We start from the raw sequence: 22372 nt of genomic DNA on the forward strand, positions 1-22372 counted from the left end.
GCTGACCTAATGTCAGCCTTCTAACAGAAAGGAATAGTTATTAAGTTAAAAGTAGAAAAAAAAAAACTCAAAAAGCACAACATCCAGATCATTTAGCTTGGGGGTAAACGTGACCTGAAGGTACACTATACCACGGAAGTTATTCATAAACTGAATATACTAAGTTTATAGTCAGGAGAGAAAAGTTTATTTCATTTGAGAAAAATGAAAACATTCATTTGAGAAAAATCTGGAACTCCTCCTGACCAAGTAAGATGGATCAATGAGGGACTATTCTACCTGCAAAGTTACCAGGGGAAGGTGCTGAAGAGTCAGAAGTAGTATGCTAAATGTTTTCTCAACAAGACAAACCACAAAAAAGTGCTAGTAACCCTAACCCAACCACAAGAGAAGACCAAATAGAATGGACTGAAAATAAAAACAACTTTATTCCAAACAGAATTACCAAAAGAATGTTAACTGACACATTTAACAGGTTTCATTTAAAGTCAGTCACAAAACTCAAAAAATATTAAACATAAACAACTTTGTGTGCTTAACCACTTTTCATAATGAAACTTAAAAAAAATCCCCCCAAAACAAAGTGGAGACTCCCCCACAATCTGGGAGCCATTTAGGCAAGCAAATACTATCAAGCAAAAAGACGGCATTAAAAATATTAAAAATGAAAAATCCTCAAACTTAAGGAGAATGCCTGTTAGATCTTGGATATGCATTTATACATACAAGAAAACAAAGAGTATTTTAATTGAAAGGAGATCAAGTCTGAGCGCTCACCCTTCCTTCCCACGTGATCTCCTGCCTTGCCTTCACTTGGACCGCACACGTCTCGCTCTCGAACTTCATCCACTCGGACCTGCCGTTTCCCCACACGGCGCGATCAGCAGCCCCAGAAAGGCCTCCAGGTCCCATTCTGCACATGCTGTCTGCCGCCCATGATTCTATGTTCGCACAGCGTGAGAACAGAGCACTACCAATGTCATCGAGCTAGGAAATGTCACGTCTCCAAAAGTGATTCCAGATACACAATTCTGTTTTATTGCACAGCTTACAATATATAGCAGGCGATTACATAACCAACCATAAGGTAAGATGAATATTGACTACTGAGACAAAAACACTGTCTCCAGCCACAAATGAAACAAAGACACACAAATCTGCCGCCTCGGAGAGGTTGTATTTACTCTGTGATGCAGTCCTGAGGGCTCTTACCACCCTAAGTGTGTTAGATACAGAATCCGTAAGACATCTCTGGTGGTGTCAGAGATGAAGCATGGGAGGCAGGGCCGAGGGCCCCGAGCTCATAAGCCGTCTGTGCCACGTATGTAACAGAAAGGCCACTTTTAAAGCTCTTCAGGTAAAGTTATTCAGTCACGTTTGCCTTTTCAAAATTACTACTAGTTCACACTGAAGGTAAAAACAAGTGGTTAGGATCTCTTATATAACACATTTTGACTTCTTTTAAGGTTCAGACAAAGCTGTTGGCTACCACGAGCAAGTTCTGTTCAAATTTTTTGTCAAATTTAAGAAGTCTCTAGGACAACACAAAACCATCCCTGGTAATGTATTTATAGTTTGGTCTCCAAAAGCTGTAAAAAGTGACAAAGAAATCCAAGTATGAGTTAAAAACATTAAAAATATTTGTTTTTAAACGCCACAAGTTTGAGATTGCAGAAACCAAAGCATCCCCTTTCCAAATTCTCCTTGTATTTCACGAAAGTGCTTTAGAACTTAGGTTATCTGTCACCTCACAGGAGTGTATTAATAGACAAAAGGAAGCCCACCTCAGGGCATGACCCCAGGCTAAAACTCACCTGCCACAAGGTGTGGTGGGTAAGGGGCCAGGCACCACCAGACCTCAGGTGCCTTTGTCATTCATTTCTGTACCCCCCCCCCCCCAAACTCAACCCGCTTCAAAGCCAGACTATTCAACAAGCCAAATGATGCTACTCACGTTTATTTGGTGTCAAATCCTTGCTTTCTGAAATCCTCACCTCTGCATCTTGGTTTCCAAAGTAAACTGCCATTTCCAACACATTTTCAAAAGGGCTGTTGTAAAGCTACTGAGCCTCATTAGTGCCTGACAAGTGCTTGATAATGCTTCCCAATCCCTCATGGTTGGAAGGATGCTTATTTGACCACCATACTGCATTTAGAGGTAAACATTGCTTTTGGACTATCTGCCCAGAAACTGAGTAAACTACCAAGACCCTGATTTTATTTTGGTCATTGTGTGCACATATTCATATGCAATTACCCAGAATGATGAAAAACTGGTAATAAGAAACCAAACTACTTTGCCATGTCAGATGCTGGCAAGCAATCGTTAACTACATATTTACAGATGTGGATTTTTAAAAGACTGATAAACTACTTTTCTAGAATGTTTCAAGTTTTATTAATTATTCAGTTGGTAAAGAGAGGGACTTTGCTTTATCGATCTGGAAAAAATATTTTAAAATCTGATTCCTTTGACAAGTTTTTCTCTATCAAGTAAGGGATGAGTATGCTATCCAGCTATTTCGAACTAGTAGCATTTAAAATTAACCCAACAAATATCTTTATTTTGATCTTATCTCAAACTGTCTTACTGTTTTAATGATAAAATGATAAAACTGGGTTCCCAAATGTAAAAATCCTAATAGAAGTCTCTATTTCAAGACTCAAATAAAAAAGCTAATACTGGGGGGAAAGCTATCCTGAGATTTGTTTTCTCCCCTTCTGTAATGCTTAAAAACCAGGAGAGAGAAATCTAGAATCCCATTAATAGACTTCCAAAATACAATCTTATAGAAGTGGTTTTTTTTTTTTTAAAGAGTTTTAAGAAAACGGGATACTTCAATATGACAAACTACAACTCAAAGAAAAAACACTCCCCAATCTCCCAAATCTCTTCATGAAGTTGGCAACAATTAACCAAAGAAACTGAATTAACCAGAGTTTGCAATTAATATGAAATTTCTTCACAGGAAGAAATGCCTGTAACCAAACTTAAGTCTCCCTGTGTTTTGGCAATGAAGTAAGTGAAATTAACATAAGGGGATTTGAGAAGGGTTTAAGGTCACACTCAGAACTAAACACAAAACCTTCCAAGCTAGACAGGAAAATGGGAGCTTGGACTAGCTGCTTGGTTCTGCCATACCATGTCTGAGTAGTCTAGATAAGGACTACTCAAACAGGTACTTAGTTTCAAAACTAATATAAGCAATTTATCATAAAAAGCCTACACCTATTAAGCTGTTCTCTTCTGTTGTTTGTCCTACATGTATATGCTTATGTTTAACGAAGACTACCCTTTGTATCTCCTCCTAAAAGCAGAGAAGCAAGAAATAGAGTAAGAGAAGGAAGCCTGAGAATTCACATGGCTCTAAGAGCCTTTTCTCTGGCTGCTCATGGCCACTGACATTTCAATACGGAAGATTTTAAAGACTTTTGGGAAAAAGAATCAGACCGTGGCTGTTTTCCTTGTCAAAAGCAGTCAGGGAGACAGCTCTTAACCAGGCAATGAGCCTAAAGTTCTCGGATAATAATGAAAAAAACAAAACCAAAAACCCCTTAAATTTTCCTATTAGAACCTTTTATTCTGAATCTGTTGGTGCTTCAAGAAAACAGCTTTGCCCATAATTCATTGTGCCCTGAACTTATGACACCAACTTTTATTTGGCCAATTAGAAATCAGGCCCAACTCCATTCTTCTTAGGTCTATTCAGTTAACAAATGGCACTTAACTGATGGTTTCTTTCATATAATCTTTAACAAGAACTCATAAGTTGCATTGATTATGCCCCAAGAGATGAGGGAGCGATGGTAATTCAGGTGAGCACCTCTGAAAAGATTCGTCAGCTTCCTGTCCCGCTCTAGCCAGATTTTCTGGAAAACCTTGGGAAAAGACTGAAACTCCCCACCAATCTGAGACTGCATGCGAGTCTTCACGACATTAACTGGGAAAAACAAGATTCCCAACATGGCACCCAACAGACCTCCACAGATAAAATCATTGACCAGATGAGCACTGTGAGTCGTGGCAGTAGGCAGATGCTCCTTAATGGGACCTCGAAGGCCAAAGAAAAGGACATTGCTGAATCCATTACGGAAAAGAACAGGTACCAAGCCTCGATAATACTCTCTAATTCCATGGCATTTGAGTGCCTTGAAAGCATGGTAAGTGTTTGTAAATTTGTCATGATGCTTGTGATCTTGAAGTAATGTCTGAACTCTTTCCAATGGAGTGAAAATTGCTTCTGTTGTCCCTGCAAGCACTGCGGCCACACTGCGGGTCGCAAACTCGGGGGTACGGACGTGCTTGCGGAGAAGGCAAGATAAGTCCTCGTAGAGCCCAAACATGAGTGCCAGCGTCGTCGTCTTCTGCATCAGTGGGGGCAGGATGCCACGGTACAAGTTTCGGAAGCCGTCCCTCCGCAACTGGAGCACCGCGTCCCGGGTTTTGATCCCATACAGCTGCTGCCGAAAGAGCACCTTCTGAATGGGAAATGTGATGGCTACATTGTTGAAAGCTGCACAGCAGCCACACAAGTAATGCTTCATCTCCCCGACATTTGCGATATGAGGTGACAGGTCTTGTTTTGAAGATGTCAGGATGGGCGGCCTTTTTTCATGAGCTTCTGAATCCACCATGTTGCTTAAGATCTTTCTTCTTCATGAAGGGTATTTTTAACCTACAAATAAGAAAACGACAGTAGGTAAGCCATCAGAGACAGGGCTAAACATGTGGAATGTTTCCTTATTTCCTTAACCCTTTAATTTCTGGACACTATTACATTTTCCCTGTTAGACTACATCAGTAATTATGACAGTATTTTCAGAGGGCCCCTCAAGGTCCCTGATACCCTTGCAGGGGTCCAGCAGGTCTTTCCTTTTCCAGCCACGTACCTGTGTGAAGCTGGATTTTCTGCATCTACTTTAACCAGAACAACTTCTCACCACACACAATGCAGAAGCAAATAGGACCCCACCTATCTTTTACACCGGACATCACACAGACCTGCAAAACGGGAAAACACACTCTTCTCATTAATTTTTTGGAAAATAGTTATTTTTCATGAAGATGTGTTGTCTATGTTAACATGTTATTTTAAAGCAAATTAGGAGCACCTGGTGGCTCAGTCAGTTGAGCAGGTTGAGTGTCCCACTCTTCATTCTGACTCATGTCACAATTTCAGGGTCACAGAATCAGGCCCTGCATCTAGCTCTGCATTCAGGGTGGAATCTGCTTGACCCTCTCCTTCTCTCTCTCCCTCTGCCCCTCCCCTCTCCCCTGACCCATGCAGGAGATAATAGATACATACATTTTAAATAAATGCATATAAATTTATAAATTATAATTTATAGTAATTTATAAAATTTTAAAAATTATAATTTCTAATTTAAATAATTATAAATTATAAATATTTTAAAATAAATAAAGTGAATATTTTAAAATTTATATTTTTAAGACCATAAATACTAATCCAGATAAATAAAGGCTCTTTAGGGTCCACAATAATTTTTAAGTGTAAAGGGGTCCTGATACCAAAAAATTTGAGAACTACTGGACTAATTCATACGTACTACACTACATAATGGTCTATACCATTATCTTTCTGAAAAAGATTCAAAGTCTTCCCTTGAGAAATAAAAGAGCAAAATATGCATTCATTCATTCTGTTCACTAACACTCACTTAGTGTCTACTCTGGACTAGGCCCTTTGCCAAGTGCTAGAGATTCAAAAGCAAGGAACTCACAGGGGACCTGGGTGGCTCAGTCGGTTAAGTGTCTGCCTTCAGCTCAGGTCATGATCCTGGCAACCCAGGATCGAGCCCCATATTGGCCTCCCTGGTCAGCAGGAAGAAGCAGACTCCCCTCCACCCCTCACCCCTGTTCGTACTCTCTCTCAAATAAATAAGAATCTTAAAAAAAAAAAAAAAAAGGGAAGGAACTCACAATGTAACAGGAGACTGGCAAGGTAAACGAATACCCCACAGCATACATACCTTGTTTGACAGATACATGCTGTGCATAAGGGACACTGAGCATGCACCTTGGGAGGTAGAGACTGGAAGAACAGGGTCAAGGGAGGCCTGCAGGTATGTACTATACACTGTATTTTCCCAGTGTTACCAATGAAAACACCAATACTCTCCTTTGTCTGAGGTATAGAAAGTAAGTGGAGCTGGCATCTAAGTCTGACTACAGGGGTGCATGTTCCCGCGACTGCACCAAAGGATGGCAGTGACTCTGGGAGGCTGCCCCGACAAAGCGGCTCTATCAGATGCTGAAGATCTGAAGCCTACACCCATGGGCTTAGCTCACCGAGTAAAACGAAGGTAAAGTCCTCCCCCAGAACGCAGCAGAGTCCTTAAAATAGCAAGGCTATCCTGTTGCCAGACATCTAAGTCTGATTTTCTCCAAAGGATCTAAACAGCTGGATCATCCAGAACAATCCTACAGCCCAGAAATAAGCTTTACTGGGGGACAACATGGGCAATTTTATTGTATCTTAGATAGAACAAGCTACATATTTTTTTTTAAGGTTATTTTAAGGGATCTCTAAACCCAACATGGCACTCAAACTCACTACCCCAAGATCAAGAGTCCATGTTCCACCAACTGAGACAGTTAGGGTCCCCAACAGGCTAAATATTTTTAAGTTGCTTTTAATTCCTCAAGAGTACACCACATTTATGAGACCATTCAATAAAAAAATATCCTCACTAAAAAATGAGCAAAGCACTTGAATAGCCATTTCTCCAAAGGAGAGATACAAGAAAATACGGAACTCCACCCATCTTTTAAGCCAGACATGAAAGAAACCTACAAAACTGTAAAACAGGGGTGCTTGGGTGGCTTCATCAGCTGCCTTCAGCTCAGGTCACAAAGGACATGATCTTGGGGTCCTGGGATCGAGCTCCGCATCGCTTTGGGCTCCCTGCTCAATGGGGAGTCTGCTTCTCCCTCCCTCCCGTGGCCCCTCTCCCATTCATGCTTTTTCTCCCTTTCTCTCTCAAATAAATGAAATCTAAAAAACAAAAACAGAAACAGAAACACCTTGGGGCAACTGGGTGGCTCAGTCGTTAAGTGGCTGCCTTCCGCCCAGGTCATGATCCCAGGGTCCTGGGATTGAGCCCCTGCACCAGGCTCCCTGCTCAGTGGGAAGCCTGCTTCTCCCTCTCTCACTCCCTGTGATTGTGTTCCCTCTCTTGCTGTGTCTGTCAAATAAATAAATAAAATCTTAAAAAAAAAAAAAAAAACAACACCAAAAAACTGTTAAACATACTCAGATGCCAACAACCATATGAAAAGATGCTTGACCTCAATCAACAGAGAAATGCAAATCAAAAGCACAATGAGATCATTAGGATAGTTACTATTTAAAACAAACAAACAGAAAATAACAAGTGTAGGCGGAGCTGTGGAGAAGTTCAGTGTCCCTGTGCACTGTTGGTGAGAATGTAAAATGGTGCAGCCACTAAACCAAAGCAGCAGTTCTACAGAAACTTACAATAGAACTAACAGGATTCAGCAGTCCCACTTGCAGGAATGTATCCGTTAGGAACTGAAAGCAGGGTCTCACGAGGCACACGCACATCCGCAGCAGTGCAATTCACAACAGCCAAGAGGTGGCAGCAACACAAGTGCCCACTGCTGCATGACACGTTAAACAAGACATGGTATATATACAGACAGTGGAAAACTATGTGAATAGGAAGTGAACAAGGAAGTCCTGTTACATGCTAGGACAGGGGTGAACCCTGAGGACATTAAGTAAAATAAGCCAGTCATAAAAGGACAAGTACTGTATGATTTCACTTACATGAAGTACCTAGAACAGTCCAATTCATATAGACAGAAAGTAGAATGGTAGTTGCCAGGAGCCTGGGGAAGGGGGAACAGGGAGTTTTTGCTTAATGGGTATAGTTTCATACATCAACTGTTGAGCATTCAGGACAAAAGATGTTAAAATGTAAACACTATGAAGTGCAGGCCAGGGGAGTCTGGGTGGCTCAGTGGGTTAAGTGTTTGCCTTCGTCTCAGGTCACGATCCTGAGGTCCTGCAATCGAGCCCCACATCCGGGTCCTTGTTCAGCAGGAGCCTGCCTCTCCCTCTCCGTGTTGCTCTCCCTGCTTGTTTGTGCACTTGCACTGTCAATAAATTAAAAAAAAAAAAGTGCAGTGCACAGCCGAAGCACAGAAAACAATCAGAAAAATCAGTTCCTGGGGAGCTTGTATCTACAGGAGCCACAGATAACGTAACATCAAATACGAAACACACATCTGCAACTCCCTTCTAGGAGTACAGCCTATGGAAATAGTTATTCATACAAAATGTACACAAAGATTCAACTAGGAGACAGTCACAACAACGCTCTTGAGAAGTACTGAATAAAAACTAAATGCTCAACAGTAAGAGGCCCACTAAATAAATGAAGATGTATCCACCTGATGGGATGTCATACAGATATTAAAAGAGTACTGGGGCACCTGGGTGGCTCAGTCGTTCCGTGTCTGCCTTTGATTCAGGTCATGATCTCAGAGTCCTGGGATAGAGCCCTGCCATCAGGAAGCCTGCTTCCCCCTCTCCCTCTACCTGCCGCTCCCCTTGCTTGTGCTTTCTCTCTGCCAAATAAATAACATCTTCATAAAATAGTAATTTTTTTTTCTGTTTCATTCAGACTTACAGATTAACACTGTCCAAACGACCTTCATTTGCTTCTTTGTTGGGGACTTCTTCCTCTTTGTCTGCCTTTACACTGGCCTCTTAGCATACTAAGAAAATTAAATTCAACCAACTTATTCAAAGGCACTGCCCTATCAGAGATTAGAGATAAATGAGAACCCTGGCCTCAGGGGAGACAGGACATGCAAATGATAGACTACAGAACAATAAATGTGAGCATGGAAATATACACCAGGTGTATAAAGGCCCCGCAGAGAAAGGGGTCATTAACTAGCTGTCTGGAGACAGGGACAGGGCGGGATAGGACGTGTGGGCAGAAGCACATTCAGCTAACGGTGGCAGCGCAGGCTGAGGTGTCAGTCCTGAGTCAGAGGCGCAGCAGATCGAGTTCTCGAGGAATTACTCAAATATGTTCTGTAGAGCAGAACGTGGGTGGAAGATGGGTGGGTGGCAGAGGACGACAGGGAAGCAGGCTTGGACCGGCATTACGAGACCCTCCGGAAGATCCCAAGACCCTCTGACAGTGCTCCATACTGTTTTTTTATTCCTTTCTCGTGAGAAGCAAAAGGAAACAAGCTATTTTCCTTAAGTATGTCACACCAGGGTCCATGTGTCCTCTTCCCACAAGATAGACCACACTAAGAAGAAAATGTATCACTGAACACTCTGGCCCAAAGTTTCTCTGTTTTATTCCCAGCTGGCTTGGTCCATGTTTCTATTAGAAAAGATAAACTTGCTCTCTGAGAAAAACTGTGACTAGGAAACCAGTGCAGGCCCAAACCCTGTCGGAAGGAAGGTCCTGAAAGGGGTCAGCAAAAGATCCTCGCCACTAAGTCGTCTGGCTACACCAAAACAACGCGACAGTGCCGGGGTGCAATCTTTCACTGTCCGCCCCCACAAGCTGGGGGAGCCACACCACCTCCAGGCGCCACTCTGTTCTCAAGGAACACGCTCTCCCCTTGGGCAGAGCACTGGGAGCAGCGGGACTTAGGGCTGAAAGCTGCTCAGCACTACTGTGAATCAGTTTAAAGGGGCAGGAAAAATTGTTCCCCCGTGTTCTGAAAATGTGTTCCTCTGCAGTATAAATGATCAAAGTAAAGCCTAGCTCAGAGACAGGAATTATTTCTCATCTTGGCAGGTATTAGACCAATGAGGGGCGCCTGGGTGGCTCAGTTTAAGAGACTGCCTTCGGCTCAGGTCATGATCCTGGAGTCCTGGGATTGAGTCCCACATCAGGCTCCCTGCTCAGAGGGGAGTCTGCTTCTCCCTTTGACCCTCCCCTTCTCATGCTCCTTCTCTCTCTCAAATACATAAGATATATTAAAAAAAAAAAAAAGAACAGATTATGAAGTCACCTAGATTCCTTGGAGTTGGGCTGCTTTTAGATCCAATAAACCAACAAATGAGTCATTTCAATGAAAATTCACAGAAGAAACATTATTTTTAGGAAAAAAATGACACATTAATAATAAACATTTTTAAAAGATTTTAAGAGAAAATAAAGTTGTAAATCAATTAAATACACAGACATCTCCCCACTCCAGGCTCACTGCCCTGGCTCAGGGCTCTCCGTGTCTAGCCTCACTGTGGGAAAGGCTCTTTACCAGTCAGCCTGCCACTAGTGACACTCCCAATGCATTGTTATCTTCTAATAACAGCATGGAGATACCCCCGTATTTGGAATGACTGTATAATACTCTAACAAATGGACATATTATATGTAATTTATTCCATCTCCTATTTTGGTCCCTGTTTTTTGGTTTGGGTTTGGCTTTTTCTTTTTTTTAAAGAATGCTGCTTTGGGCAACCTTGTACCTACCTATACCTTGCTTGGGTGAACTCTTGCAAGTTTATCTGTAGGATAAAACCTCAGAATGGCACTGCTGGCTCAAAGAGTAATACATTTAAATTTGATAGCTACTTCAAGCTACCCCAGAACTCATGAGGATTTATACTTCTATAAAAACTATATTTATACCAGGACCCCAACCGTTTCAGCATCATCTGATGGGTAAAGAATCACATTTATCATTTAAACTTTCTGATTAAGGGACGCCTGGGTGGCTCAGTTGGTTAAGCGGCTGCCTTCGGCTCAGGTCATGATCCCAGCACCCTGGGATCGAGTCCCATATCGGGCCCCGTGCTTGGCAGGGAGCCTCCTTCGCCCTCTGCCTCTGCCTGCCACTCTGCCTGTGCTCTCTCTCTCTCTTATAAATAAAATCTTTAAAAAATAAAAAAAAATTATTAAACTTTCTGATTAAGATACAGCATTTTGAGGCGCCTGGGTGGCTCAGTCAGTTTTAAGCATCTGCCTTCGGCTCAGGTCATGATCCCAGCATCCTTGGATCAGCCCTGTGCCGGGCTCCCTGCTCAGCAGAGGGGCCTGCTTAAAAAAATAAACTACAGCATTTTTTCATTTTTGATGAATTGAACTTCTTTTACTACAAATTTTCATGTTACCTATATTTCTAATAGGCAGAAGAAACTTTTCTGATTTGTAAAATTTCTTCATATATGAAGAAAATCATTCCTGGTTCTAGTAATCAAATTTTGGCAAATACTTTTCCTACTTTATCATTTTTGTGATACTGAAGTTCTTAATGTGGATATTAAGTCTACGATCTTGGCTTCTAGGCTTTACGATGTCCTCCGAAGGCCCTCATTACTCTAAAAGTATGAAGGAGTAACCCACGCTTCCCTCTACAAGCTTCACGGTTTCATTTACCAGCCATATGGGAATCTCTCTAGAAATTTCAGTGTAAGGAGTGGGGCAAAAAGAAGAGCCTGCCTCTGGAAGTGATGGGTGAGCAGCATCCAAATGCCCGTGGGCACGTGCACGTGTGTCTGCACCAGCTCTGCTCCGCCAGCAGACCAGCGCTTCTCGAGCGCCAACCTGCTCGGACCTGCTACAGCGGTAGGACACGTGTCACCATGTCGTAGCGCTTCCCCATACTCTTCTCAGAACTAGCAATTTTCTTGGATCGCAGATCCTGATAAACTTTAGTGTATCTCTGTCATATTCCTCCCAAAATTCTTGGTATCTTACAGAGAAAGTGACTTCATAGATAAATGAAAAGACTTGTCACTCTTCCAAAATCAAACCATATTTCATAGGAATATGATGTCTTCCTATTTACTTGGGTCCTTCTACAAACCTTAGTAGCATTTGAAAAATTTTTCATACAGATCTTGAATTTTTTTAATAGTCTTTTTATTTTTTTAAAAGATTTTATTTATTTGACAGACAGAGAGAGATTACAAGTAGGTAGAGAGGCAGGCAGAGAGAGAGGAGGAAGCAGGCTCCCTGCAGAGCAAAGAGCCCGATGTAGGGCTCGATCCCAGGACCCTGAGATTATGACCTGAGCCTAAGGCAGAGGCTTAACTCATTGGGCCACCCAGGCACCCCTTGAATTTCTTTTTTAAGATTTGAAAGCGGGGCGCCTGAGTGGCTCAGTGGGTTAAAGCCTCTGCCTTCGGCTCAGGTCATGATTCCAGGGTCCTGGGACCGAGCCCCGCATTGGGCTCCCTGCTCGGCAGGGAGCCTGCTTCCTCCTCTGCCTGCCTCTCTGGCTACTTGTGATCTCTGTCAAATAAACAAATAAAATCTTAAAAAAAAAAAAAAAAAAAAAGATTTGAAAGAGCACGGGCAGCACTGACAGGGGGAGAGGCAGAGGAGGAGAGCAGTGGACTCCACTGAGCACAGAGCCCTATTGAATATCTCAGGACTATGAGATCATGACCTGAGCAGAAATCAAGAGACAGAGAGGCTCAACTGACTGAGCCACCCAGGTGCCCCCCAGATCTTGACTATTTCTTACATCTAGGTATTTTATCTTTTCAGTTGCTATTATGAATGGGCCTTCTCCTTCCTATTCACTTTCAAACTGCTTGTTGTCTGCATATGAAAAAGCTACCAATTCTTATGTATTAAGGTTAGAATCAGCCAACTTACCAAATCCTCTTGCAATTTCTCATTTTTGGGCTGGTTTGCTTTAGCTTCTACTACATAAAATATCACAAATAATTCTGACTTCTCCACTATAATATGTACCTTTATCTTACTAGATTTGCAAATATTTCCTGAACAAAATTAAATAATAGTAATAGTGAATATCCTTTTATTTTTGACATCTATGGGAACTTTGCTAGGAATTACTATGAGGCATAACACTGGCCTTTGGTGTGAGAAACAGAAAATTGTCATCAGAGGATTAATAAACCAAGTCCTAGCAGTTTCAAGTTTACAGAGGGAAATAGATCATTATGACACAAAAATGTTTACTGAACTCGTCTCTACAAAATCTGTACCCACTCAAGTAATCTTCCCTGTTCACCATCTATGCCTACCCACGTTTAGGATTGTGCTACAAATACAAAGTAAAGCATGTCTTTCCAGCGCTATCACTAATTTCATTGGATAAGCTACCTTAAAACCCCCAAAACCTCATTCTGCATTCATCCTAAGAATTAGCATATCTTCTATTATAACATAAGCCCTTTCCCCCTGCTATTTACCAGGAAATTATGTTTCCCATTAAAACTACATTCCATTTTTCTAATACCAATGATCACCTGGTAAGGGCTTAGAGAGTTTTCAAACATGGAAAGGGCAAACACATTTATTCCTGTTTTACTGAAATTCAACCACCTTCAACCCCTCCCACCACCACTCAATCAGGAACTTTGGTCAAATGCTTTTAGGAAGCTACTGAGATGACCATATGAATACTAGAGACAGAACCAGGGTAACATTTATGAGATGCAGCTAACAGCCTCAATTCAAATCCTGGCTCCAGCATGTATCCACTGTGTGACCTTCTTCAAGTTTCTCAATGTCTCTACGGCTTAATTTCCTCATTTATAAAATAAAGATGCTACCTACCTCATAGGTTGGCTCAGTCATTTGCGTTACTACTTGTACAACATCCAGGAGAATAGTCTAGAGCACTAGAGGTGCTCAACAAGGATGACCTATTATTCTTATTATTCTCTAATGTATTTATTTGGTGTATATGTTAGCATTATTTCTTGTTAATTACTTGCCTTCATAACATGGGTATGAATACTCCTTGGCCACGGTGAAATATTTTTTTTAATGTATTACTAGATACCATTTGCTAATATTTTAAAATTTCACATCACTAGAACATACCAAATTTTTAATTTTATTACTATCTCACACCAAGTTCAGGCATCCATGTTCCATTAGCTCTGTAAAACAATCTGTCACTTTTCCTTCCTAAGGCTGGTGTAAAATTTAAACCTTATCAAAATTACCTTTTCCTTCAAAGTTAAAGGAATTCACCTGTAACACCATCTGGGCCTGGTGTTTTGGGGGATGGCAGTTTTTTGATAACTTTCTCAATTTCTTCCATTGTTACTGGTCTGTTAGGTTCTTTCCTCCGCAATTTTTATACTGTAGTTCCTTAAAAAAAAAAAAAAAGTTCTGGTTTATTTATATAGTCTTACATAGTACATGTTGTTTTTAAAAAAAAATACTTCTAGGGGCGCCTGGGTGGCTCAGATGGTTAAGCAACTGCCTTCGGCTCAGGTCATGATTCCAGGGTCCTGAGATTATGTCCCTCATCAGGCTCTCTGCTCAGTGGGGAGCCTTCTTCTCCCCCTGCCTCTCTCTCTGTCCCTCATGAATTAATAAATAAAATCTTAAAAAAAAAACAAAACAAAAAACTTCTAGTATTGTGTACTTATGTTCCCTTTTTTCTTGAGCAGGATAGCCAGTTTGTCAAATTTACATTCCTCCCATCCCAGACACAAAAAGACAGCTCTTGAAGTTACCAGTTTTACTATTTTCAGTTTTTAAATTTGTTTTCCTCTTTATCTCTTTTCTCCTGTTTTGTCTAGGTTTACTACATTCTAATTTCTTAAGTTGGGTGCTTATTTTTATTTTTGTTTCCAAATTTTTGAGTGTTTAAGGTGATGTATTTTCCTTTGAGCAAAACTTTTTAATATTACTTTTTAAGGGGCGCCTGGGCGGCTCAGTGAGTTAAAGCCTCTGCCTTCAGCTCAGGTCATGATCTCAGGGTCCTGTGACAGAGTCCCTCATTGGGCTCTCTGCTCAGTGGAGAGCCTGCTTCTCCCTCTCTCTCTCTGCCTGCCTCTCTGCCTACTTGTGATCTCTGTCAAATAAATAAAATATAAAATATATATATATTACTTTTTAAGATACTCGAAGAATTTTGGTCTGATGGTTGCTTCATCATCTCCTGTTTCTTTGACATAGTGGCCTTGAATTGGGATTATACATGCTCAGCTCCAGAACCCAAACCTGTTTTGGCTTTGTGTGTCTTATTATATCCTTTATTTATGCTCAGGAGAAGAGCATCTTTCTGGTGGCCCACAGGAAGATCATACAAAGACGGATCCTAAAATTTGGCAACTGTGCTCTAGCCTCAAAAGATTTGAGATAAAAACACTCTGAAGCTCTCCTTTATTAGTTGAATAAAGCAGCAGCAGCAAGCCAATTACATTAAGTCCATTACTAAGTGTTTTGACGACAAAAGGACAATGGTAAGAGAAGCATACAAACCTGAACTATCCAGGCACCATGACAGTCTTGCCACAGAAAGAAAAATAAAATAGCCAATGGCAGCCATCTTTCTGCTAGATCAATCTGAAATGCAGGGGGGCGGGGGAGGAGAAGCAAAGAACTTAAAATGGATAAAGAAATATTTTTTAAAAGTCCCTGTTTCGTCCTGCAATTTTAGTCCATTCTGGATAAACAGGATCTTCTGGCACAGATATGAGAAGCCATAGTTCTGATATCTAGCTATAGCTTCCTTGATCTGCTGACTGCATCGTTTTGATTTGCTTTTCTGGAAAAGCATTTTTGCTAAAAGCCGTATAGACTTCCTCCTTCCTACACAGCAGTCTCTCAGTAGTTTATACAGTATGGCATTGTGCCATGCGGCATTTGAAGACTCAATTATTTTTAAGATTTTTTTTAAGTAATCGCTATACCCAACATGAAGCTTAAACTCACAACCCCAAGATCAAGACTTGCACCATCCACTGAGTAAGCCAGGCACCCTGAAGTCTCAGTTGTTAAAACTGTTAACCTGTTGCTGACTTTATTATGTTAATTCCTGTGTCAACAGCAGTTTTCCTTACTGAGGATACACTTCTTGTGTATGACAGCTTTCCCTCATGCACCATTTCTGTGGGTATGTATTTATCTGACTTGGAGAGAATTGGGAAAAAACCACCCACAGCTTTTCGATTTGTTTAAAACACACCTGGCTGTTACATTTTTTGCTCTAAACCAGTTAAAGAAACCAATGGCATTTTAATTTATTTTTTATTTAAATTTATTTTTTTATTTTATTTTTCTTTTTTTCGCCAATGGCATGTTTAAAAAAAAAAAAAAAAGAACTCTGAAGATGCTTAAAAAGAAGTTGGCCAGGGTAGAGCTGGGTTATTATTAATCACTTAGTCTTCTACAACCTTACTTCTTGCTATTTCAGCTGACAGACATGAATTTAAGAACTCTTATTAGAACCACACTTGCCAATCTAAGATTAACCAACATTTTAAAACAGCTTAGCATATGAATGCTTTATATCTACGTAATGCGTTGCTTTCCTTCAATCTCAGGACTACAGAATGATAAAATCAACAAGAATACTCTGGTTAATGTATATATGATTATATAATACCACACTGTGACAACTTGTGAATGTAAGATATGTCATTTACATACTGAATACATAATACAATTTTAAATTCTAAAGTTACCACCTGCAAACCATACAAACTAAGTTATCTGTATACCTGCCCTACCAAATTTTGTCCATGTTCACTTTTAATTTTTATTGGAATGACTTACTTCCCAAAATTTTACAAATTAAAGTTACTTCAGCTAGCTTGTCATGGCTGTTTGTAATAATGGAGACTGTTATTAAACAGAAAACTATGGCTAGCAGAAGTTAGCTGTTTACTGACCCCTATACTCAATCATTTTAAGATATTTTGACATCACCGTATAGGTGCCTGGGTAGCTCAGCCAGTTTGGCATCTGCCTTTGGGTCCTGGGATAGAGCCCCAGATTTGGCTCCCTACTCAGTGGGGAGCATGCTTCTCCCTCTCCCTCTGCCACAAACCCAACCACCAACCTTGTGTACTCTTGCCTCTTGCTCTTAAAAAAAAAAAAAAAAAAAAAAATCACTGTACATTTAGAGTCTCAAATTTTAAAAAATTGGCCTGGGCATAGAAAAAGGAAGGTGATGAAACCCTCCTAGACTTCACAGATTTAAAACTTTCCCTCTAAATTTTAACCTCCTGAGACTTGTGATGTCTTCAAAGAAACCACATGTGGAAAGAAAATAAATAAATAAAGCTTTCCCTCTAGTTTCATCCCACACACAGGATGGTATGAATAGATTCTTAATTTGGCAACAGAAGCAAGGACAGTGTGCATAGTATTCTGTGGCAATGGAGTTTAGAATTTTACATGTTTATCTATACTGTGAACACAGCTAAATTTCTTTACTAAACTGATCTCTGTATTTAAATTCCTTAACATGGATAATTCTTTGCTATTGCAAAACTTATTTACCATAATTTTAAACTGTTTGTTACCTGAAACACTCAAGCTCTGTGAACAATAAGAAGCACAGTTAATAAGTTGACTTTCAAGCAACTACAAGTATCAAACTTTTGTGGCATAATTAAACAGTGTAAAGTCTAAATACTCACGCTAATTTACAGCCCAGCTGGATAAGCAAGACCTAGATGTGATCCCAGCACAAAGGTCTTTGTGCAAAAACTGGGAAGGCAAATGTCATTCTCAAAGGATATGAACTCCCACAAGTCAGCAGGTCTGAGTCAGCAATGAGAACAAGATCAGTCTGGGTTCCAGTCCTAGTTATGACACTATCTTTCTACTATGCTCAAAGCAACATCCCTAATTTAAAAAGTAAATTCTCTGGGCTTAATCTGTCAAAGGACAAACCAAATACCTCCACTCAGAGGTAACAATTTAGGATTTTTTTCTTTAGATCCACGAAAGGTGACTCCAGATCCAAAGTGCCTGACCTGTGCTCTGGAACCGTTGGGATACCCACCTGACCAGTTCCAGCAGCTTTTGATTTTATTCAATCCTTTCCAAGTAACGGTGGAGAAGGCTCTAACTGGCAAGGTCACTACCCATATACTTCCAGGACTTTTGTTTCACTGCTTATTTGTAGAGAAACAGAGGACGGGAATTAAGGCCAGCTGAGTATAGCTGACGGGGCAAAATAAAGGTTATGCCCAAAGGATAAATAGAGCTAAGGCATCGACAAGCTCTATCTAGCTACGCTCAGTGGTAAATAATCAGTACAGAGACTCACGAAGAACAACACCGCCCGCCTGCCCGCCCCCAGAAAGCCTTGTACAATTGAGTTTCCCACAACGCGATGCAACATGGTGTCGCAGAATAAGCACCGCCCGGTAGTGGCTAGACTTACCGCCCTCCGGGCGTCCATTCCCCCAGTCTGGGAAAAGAGGGGCGGGGGGTGGGTAGGATCTCCGAGGCCCCTTCCGTCTCCGACAGGGAACAGGCTCAGGGGGCCCGGAATCCCAGACCCCCGGGAGGGCAGGGGCCTTCCGCCGTCCCAGCACCGCCCGCCCCCGGGCGCAGGCAAAGCCCAGCCCTGTCCGCCCTCCTGTTCTTGCGCGGCGGGAAGCACCTCCCAGCAGGGGCGCGTCCGATGAACGCACAACCTTCTTCGCCGGAAAGGCCCGCTCCGGCAGCCAGACGGCGCCCCGCCGAGCCCCGCGAAGCCAGGCGGCTGGCGGGGGAGCCGGGAGCCGCGGGGGCGTAGAACCCACCCTGTGCGGGAGCGCCGCCCTCTGCGGCTCCTGCGGCTGTGGGCCCCACCCGGGAGGGCGCGCGCGGGAGCGGCCGGGAGCGCGGAGAGGAATGGGCCCCATTGGCTGCGCCAGGGGGCCGGGGCCGGGCGGCCTCCTCAGACCCTCCTTCAGCGTACAGGCCGGGGGGAAGGCCCATGCCGCCAGCCCGCCGCACTCACCCATTGCAGCGGGCGCCCGGCTGCGCGCCCGGGTCCGCGCCCGGTAGCCGCCAGCCCGCAGGTCGGCGAGCCGGCGAGCAGCGGCCGCGCAGGCGCAGACCTTGACCGAGCGAGTGCGCGGGGCGTAGGGTGACGCGCTCGACGCTGTCCGAGTCGGATCACGTGAGGCAGACGCCGCCGCGCCGCCTCTGCCTAAACCCGCAGAATCAGGTGACCCCGACCCAGTCCCCTTGGCATCCACGGGGCAGGTGTAGAGTAACCCAGCACACCTGTCGTAAGGCACTGGGGCTCCGCTAATCAGAGCACCGGTCTCTTGGCGCCATACGGTGGCCTTGCCTTGCCACAACTAGTCAACGCGTTCTCCAGCGTGCAGCCTGGGGGAGTGCCAGCTGGAGTTAACAGTTGTGGGTGGCAAACGCTAAAAACCTGGAAGTGCCTTTTCTGGCTCCCCTTTGTAGCCGTGGTTAGATTTCATCAAACCCTCAGAGTGGCCTTTTTCCCGCTACCGGTACCGCAGGCCGCAGAGGAACACTTGTGTATGATTTAGGACATAAAAATAACTTAAAAATTATTTTTTAAAGATTTTATTTGACAGAGAGAGATAGAAAGCGAGTGAGCACAGGCAGGCAGAGCAGCAGGCAGGGGGAGAAGCAGCTCCCCGCTGAGCCGGGAGTCTGATGCGGGGCTTGATCCCAGGACCCAGGCTGAAAGTAGCCGCTTAACAGACTGAACCACCCAGGTGCGCCCATACAACCACTTTTAAAGTCTCTTTCCTTTCAACCTCAGACAGTTTGTAGGTGTTGGACTCTGTTGCACTAGGAAATGGAAGGCTTAGGTGAAGTAATAGCGCTGACGCTTCTGGGAGTGACCTTGGACAAGTCACTGGTTCCTAAGCCCCAAGTACCTGTCTGAAATACAATGCCGGCCTTGCATGCATCCTTTGGCTCTTGTCAGCATCACATCACATCCTTGTCAGGAATAATGACCTGACTCTAACTCCTAAACTGAAAGGCACACAGCAGGTGTGATGAGTTGAAGGAAACAGAAAGGTCAGCCAGGAGAGGAGAAGCCTTCAGGAGGCTGGTGAAATGCGTGTGAAGGAAATGCACTTCACTGCGGTTAGTGCAAGAGGCATGAGTCAGAGATTCGCTCTAGGGGGGTGGCTTTCCCTGCCCACTTGCCCAGACAGCACTTTAGAGATATCGACTCCAAAATTTGGTCTGCTTGAGCTGGCCTGTTTAACTGCCGTTTGGGATGTGGGAGACCGTGCCACCTCATTTCAGCTAAGTCCCCTGAGGCACCTGCTGTGTGCCGTTATTCATGTCCAAGCTCCCCTGGGGAATCTTAGAGTCTAATGAGGGATATAAAAACAGAAGACTGGAAATTTGGAAGAGTGAGGGGCCTTGCCCCTTGCGAGGGGAACCAGGGATGGATGGCTTCATAGGGTAGGAAGTGTTTGAACTGGGCTTTGGTTGAGTGACTGGAATTTGGACCAGTGGAGAAAGTCACAGTAGCAGGAGATAAGATTGTAAAGGTCAGGTGGTAGGGTCTGATAGAGCAAATCTCAACTGTCAAGACGGAGGCACTTGGCATCTAATTAGTGTGCAGGGATAGATTCGGGCTCCACAGGATGATGACAAGGTCACACAATGGTTTGGAATGATAAATGGGGCAACAGTTGGGGAAGGGCGTTCACCTCAAAATTATGTTTGCCCTGTCTTGTGTGAATTCCTGTTCAGATGTATTATTTGAAAAACAAATAAATCAGGCAGGCATCCAGAGTGTTCAGATGAAGAAATCATTCATTCCAGTTTAGAACGGACTTAGTCTCCTGTGGTAAAACCTGAAGAGGAGGCAAAAATTGAAACTGAATATACACTTGGGGCACAACAGACTCAAAGGAGTGAGGAACTCCCAGGCCAACAGGAACACATGTGTTTGGGGCTGCGTCAGTCTGTTTCTGTCACGCTGCAGGCCACCGTGGATGCCTCTGCCCCTCCAGCTCTTAGTTCCTGGTCAGAAACCCCCAGGCCCTTAACTGGCTCTTCTTGGGCATATAAAGGTTAGAACTCAAAATCTTCTCTTTTCTGATTCAGGATTCATCATTAAGTTAGCCTTTCAGTTTTCTATCTTCATCTACCAATTCTTTCATTCTTCAGCCCCTTAAACCATTCTCCATACCTCCAGCTTCCATATCAGCTGTCCGATCAGATCCTAGAGGATATTAGAACCTACATTTGACCATCTCACTCCTCAAGTTAAAAACCTCCGGTGGGGGGAGGGGGGCACCTGGGTGGCTCAGTGGGTTGGGCCCCTGCCTTTGGCTGGGGTCATGATCCTAGGGTCCTGGGATTGAGCCCCACATCGGGCTCTCGGCTTGGCTTCCCCCTCTCTCTCTGCCTGCCTCTCTGCCTACTTGTGATCTATCTCTGTGTCAAATAAATAAATAAAATCTTAAAAAAAAAAACAAAAACACCTTCCAATGGTTCCCTCTTGCCTCCCCAACCTAAGCTTCTTAAGTTGGCCTGCGGGCGGGTCTGTGTCCTGGCCCCTCTGCCTGTTTGTCCACCTTGCAACCGACGACATTCTGCACTTTAGCCGTGTGCAGTCTCTCAGTGATTTGTAAATCTTTGGTACCTTAAGTCTCTTCTGCCCCTTTCACCATGGACTCTTCACCAATTTTTTTTAAAAAGATTTATTTATTGGGACACCTGGGTGGCTTAGTCGATTGAGCGTCTGCCTTCAGCTCAGGTCATGATCCCAGGGTCCTGGGTTGGAGCCCCACATTGGGCTCCCTGCTCAGTGGGGAGTCTGCTTCTCCCTCTGCCTGCGGCTCCCCCTACTTGTGCTCTCTCTCTCTCTCTGACAAAAAAATAAAGTCTTTAAATTTTTTAAAAAAATAAAATAATACATATTTATTTATTAGAGAGAGACAGAGAGGGCAGGGAGGGGCAGAGAGAGATGGGAGAATTTTTTTTTCCAAAGATTTTTATTTATTTATTTATTTGACAGACAGAGATCGCAAGTAGGTAGAGAGGCAGAGAGGGGGAAGCAGGCTCCCTGCTGAGCAGAGAGCCTGATGTGGGGCTCGATCCCAGGACCTTGGGATCGTGACCTGAGCTGAAGGCAGAGGCTTTAACCCACTGAGCCACCCAGGTGCCCCTCGGAGAGGGAGAATCTTAAGCAGCCTCCACACCCAGCGCAGAGTTCAACACAGGGCTTCATTTCATAACCCTGAGATCATGACCTGAGCCAAAATCATGAGTTGGATGCTTAACCGACTAAGCCACCCAGGTGCCTCAACTCTTCACCAGTTAAACATATTAACCTTTCAAGGTTCTTCGCCTTCTCAGAAGAGCCTTCTCTGACCCAAGAAAAATCAATGGCTTTTGCTTCTGCCTTCCCATAGCACAAAATTTGGGGCATTTCCAAGCCCCTGACCTATGTTATAGTCATTCGCAAGGGTGAATCCTTTCCCCACCGCCAGCTCACTAGGGTAGAGCTGTCTGCTTTGTTTCTGGCCCTCCAACTCAGTGCTTGGCAAAAAGGGTGTTTGCCCAAGAGGGTCTGGAGTCCCAGGAAAAGGGACATAGGAGTGTTGCTGGTGGCCCTTTGCTTAAGCACCCTCTACTCTCCCTCCCCACTAGTCCCCCCACTCCGCTCCTGCCA

The 22372-nt window shown here is 43.4% G+C and overlaps 1 protein-coding gene across 4 annotated transcripts; it reads right to left on the bottom strand.

Moving 5' to 3' along the window:
* Nucleotides 1–404: 404 nt before the first annotated feature.
* Nucleotides 405–18822, bottom strand: SLC25A51 (solute carrier family 25 member 51). 4 transcript variants are annotated; one of them, XR_013967749.1, is made up of 4 exons: nucleotides 18704–18822; nucleotides 15223–15306; nucleotides 13953–14100; nucleotides 2813–4676 (listed from the first exon to the last, which is right to left on the bottom strand). XR_013967749.1 is itself a non-coding variant. In XM_080819758.1 (2 exons), the coding sequence occupies exon 2, from the start codon at nucleotides 4633–4635 to the stop codon at nucleotides 3742–3744; it is 894 nt and encodes a 297-aa protein (XP_080675884.1). In that variant the 5' UTR covers nucleotides 4636–4676; nucleotides 13981–14102; the 3' UTR covers nucleotides 405–3741. The 4 variants fall into 4 exon arrangements, 2 of the variants coding, with proteins under 2 accessions (XP_080675884.1, XP_080675883.1); XR_013967750.1 differs by having other exon boundaries at nucleotides 13981–14100; nucleotides 18704–18820; XM_080819758.1 differs by lacking the exons at nucleotides 15223–15306; nucleotides 18704–18822 and having other exon boundaries at nucleotides 405–4676; nucleotides 13981–14102.
* Between the last annotated feature and the right edge of the window lie 3550 nt (nucleotides 18823–22372).

Source organism: Martes martes (genome assembly GCF_963455335.1).
Source record: "Martes martes genome assembly, chromosome: 12".
In the NCBI taxonomy this organism is placed as follows: domain Eukaryota; kingdom Metazoa; phylum Chordata; class Mammalia; order Carnivora; family Mustelidae; genus Martes; species Martes martes.

What these genes read in the sequence shown, in the direction of transcription:
- SLC25A51 (XM_080819758.1), bottom strand. Translation starts at nt 4,635, where the DNA reads ATGGTGGATTCAGAAGCTCATGAAAAAAGGCCGCCCATCCTGACATCT.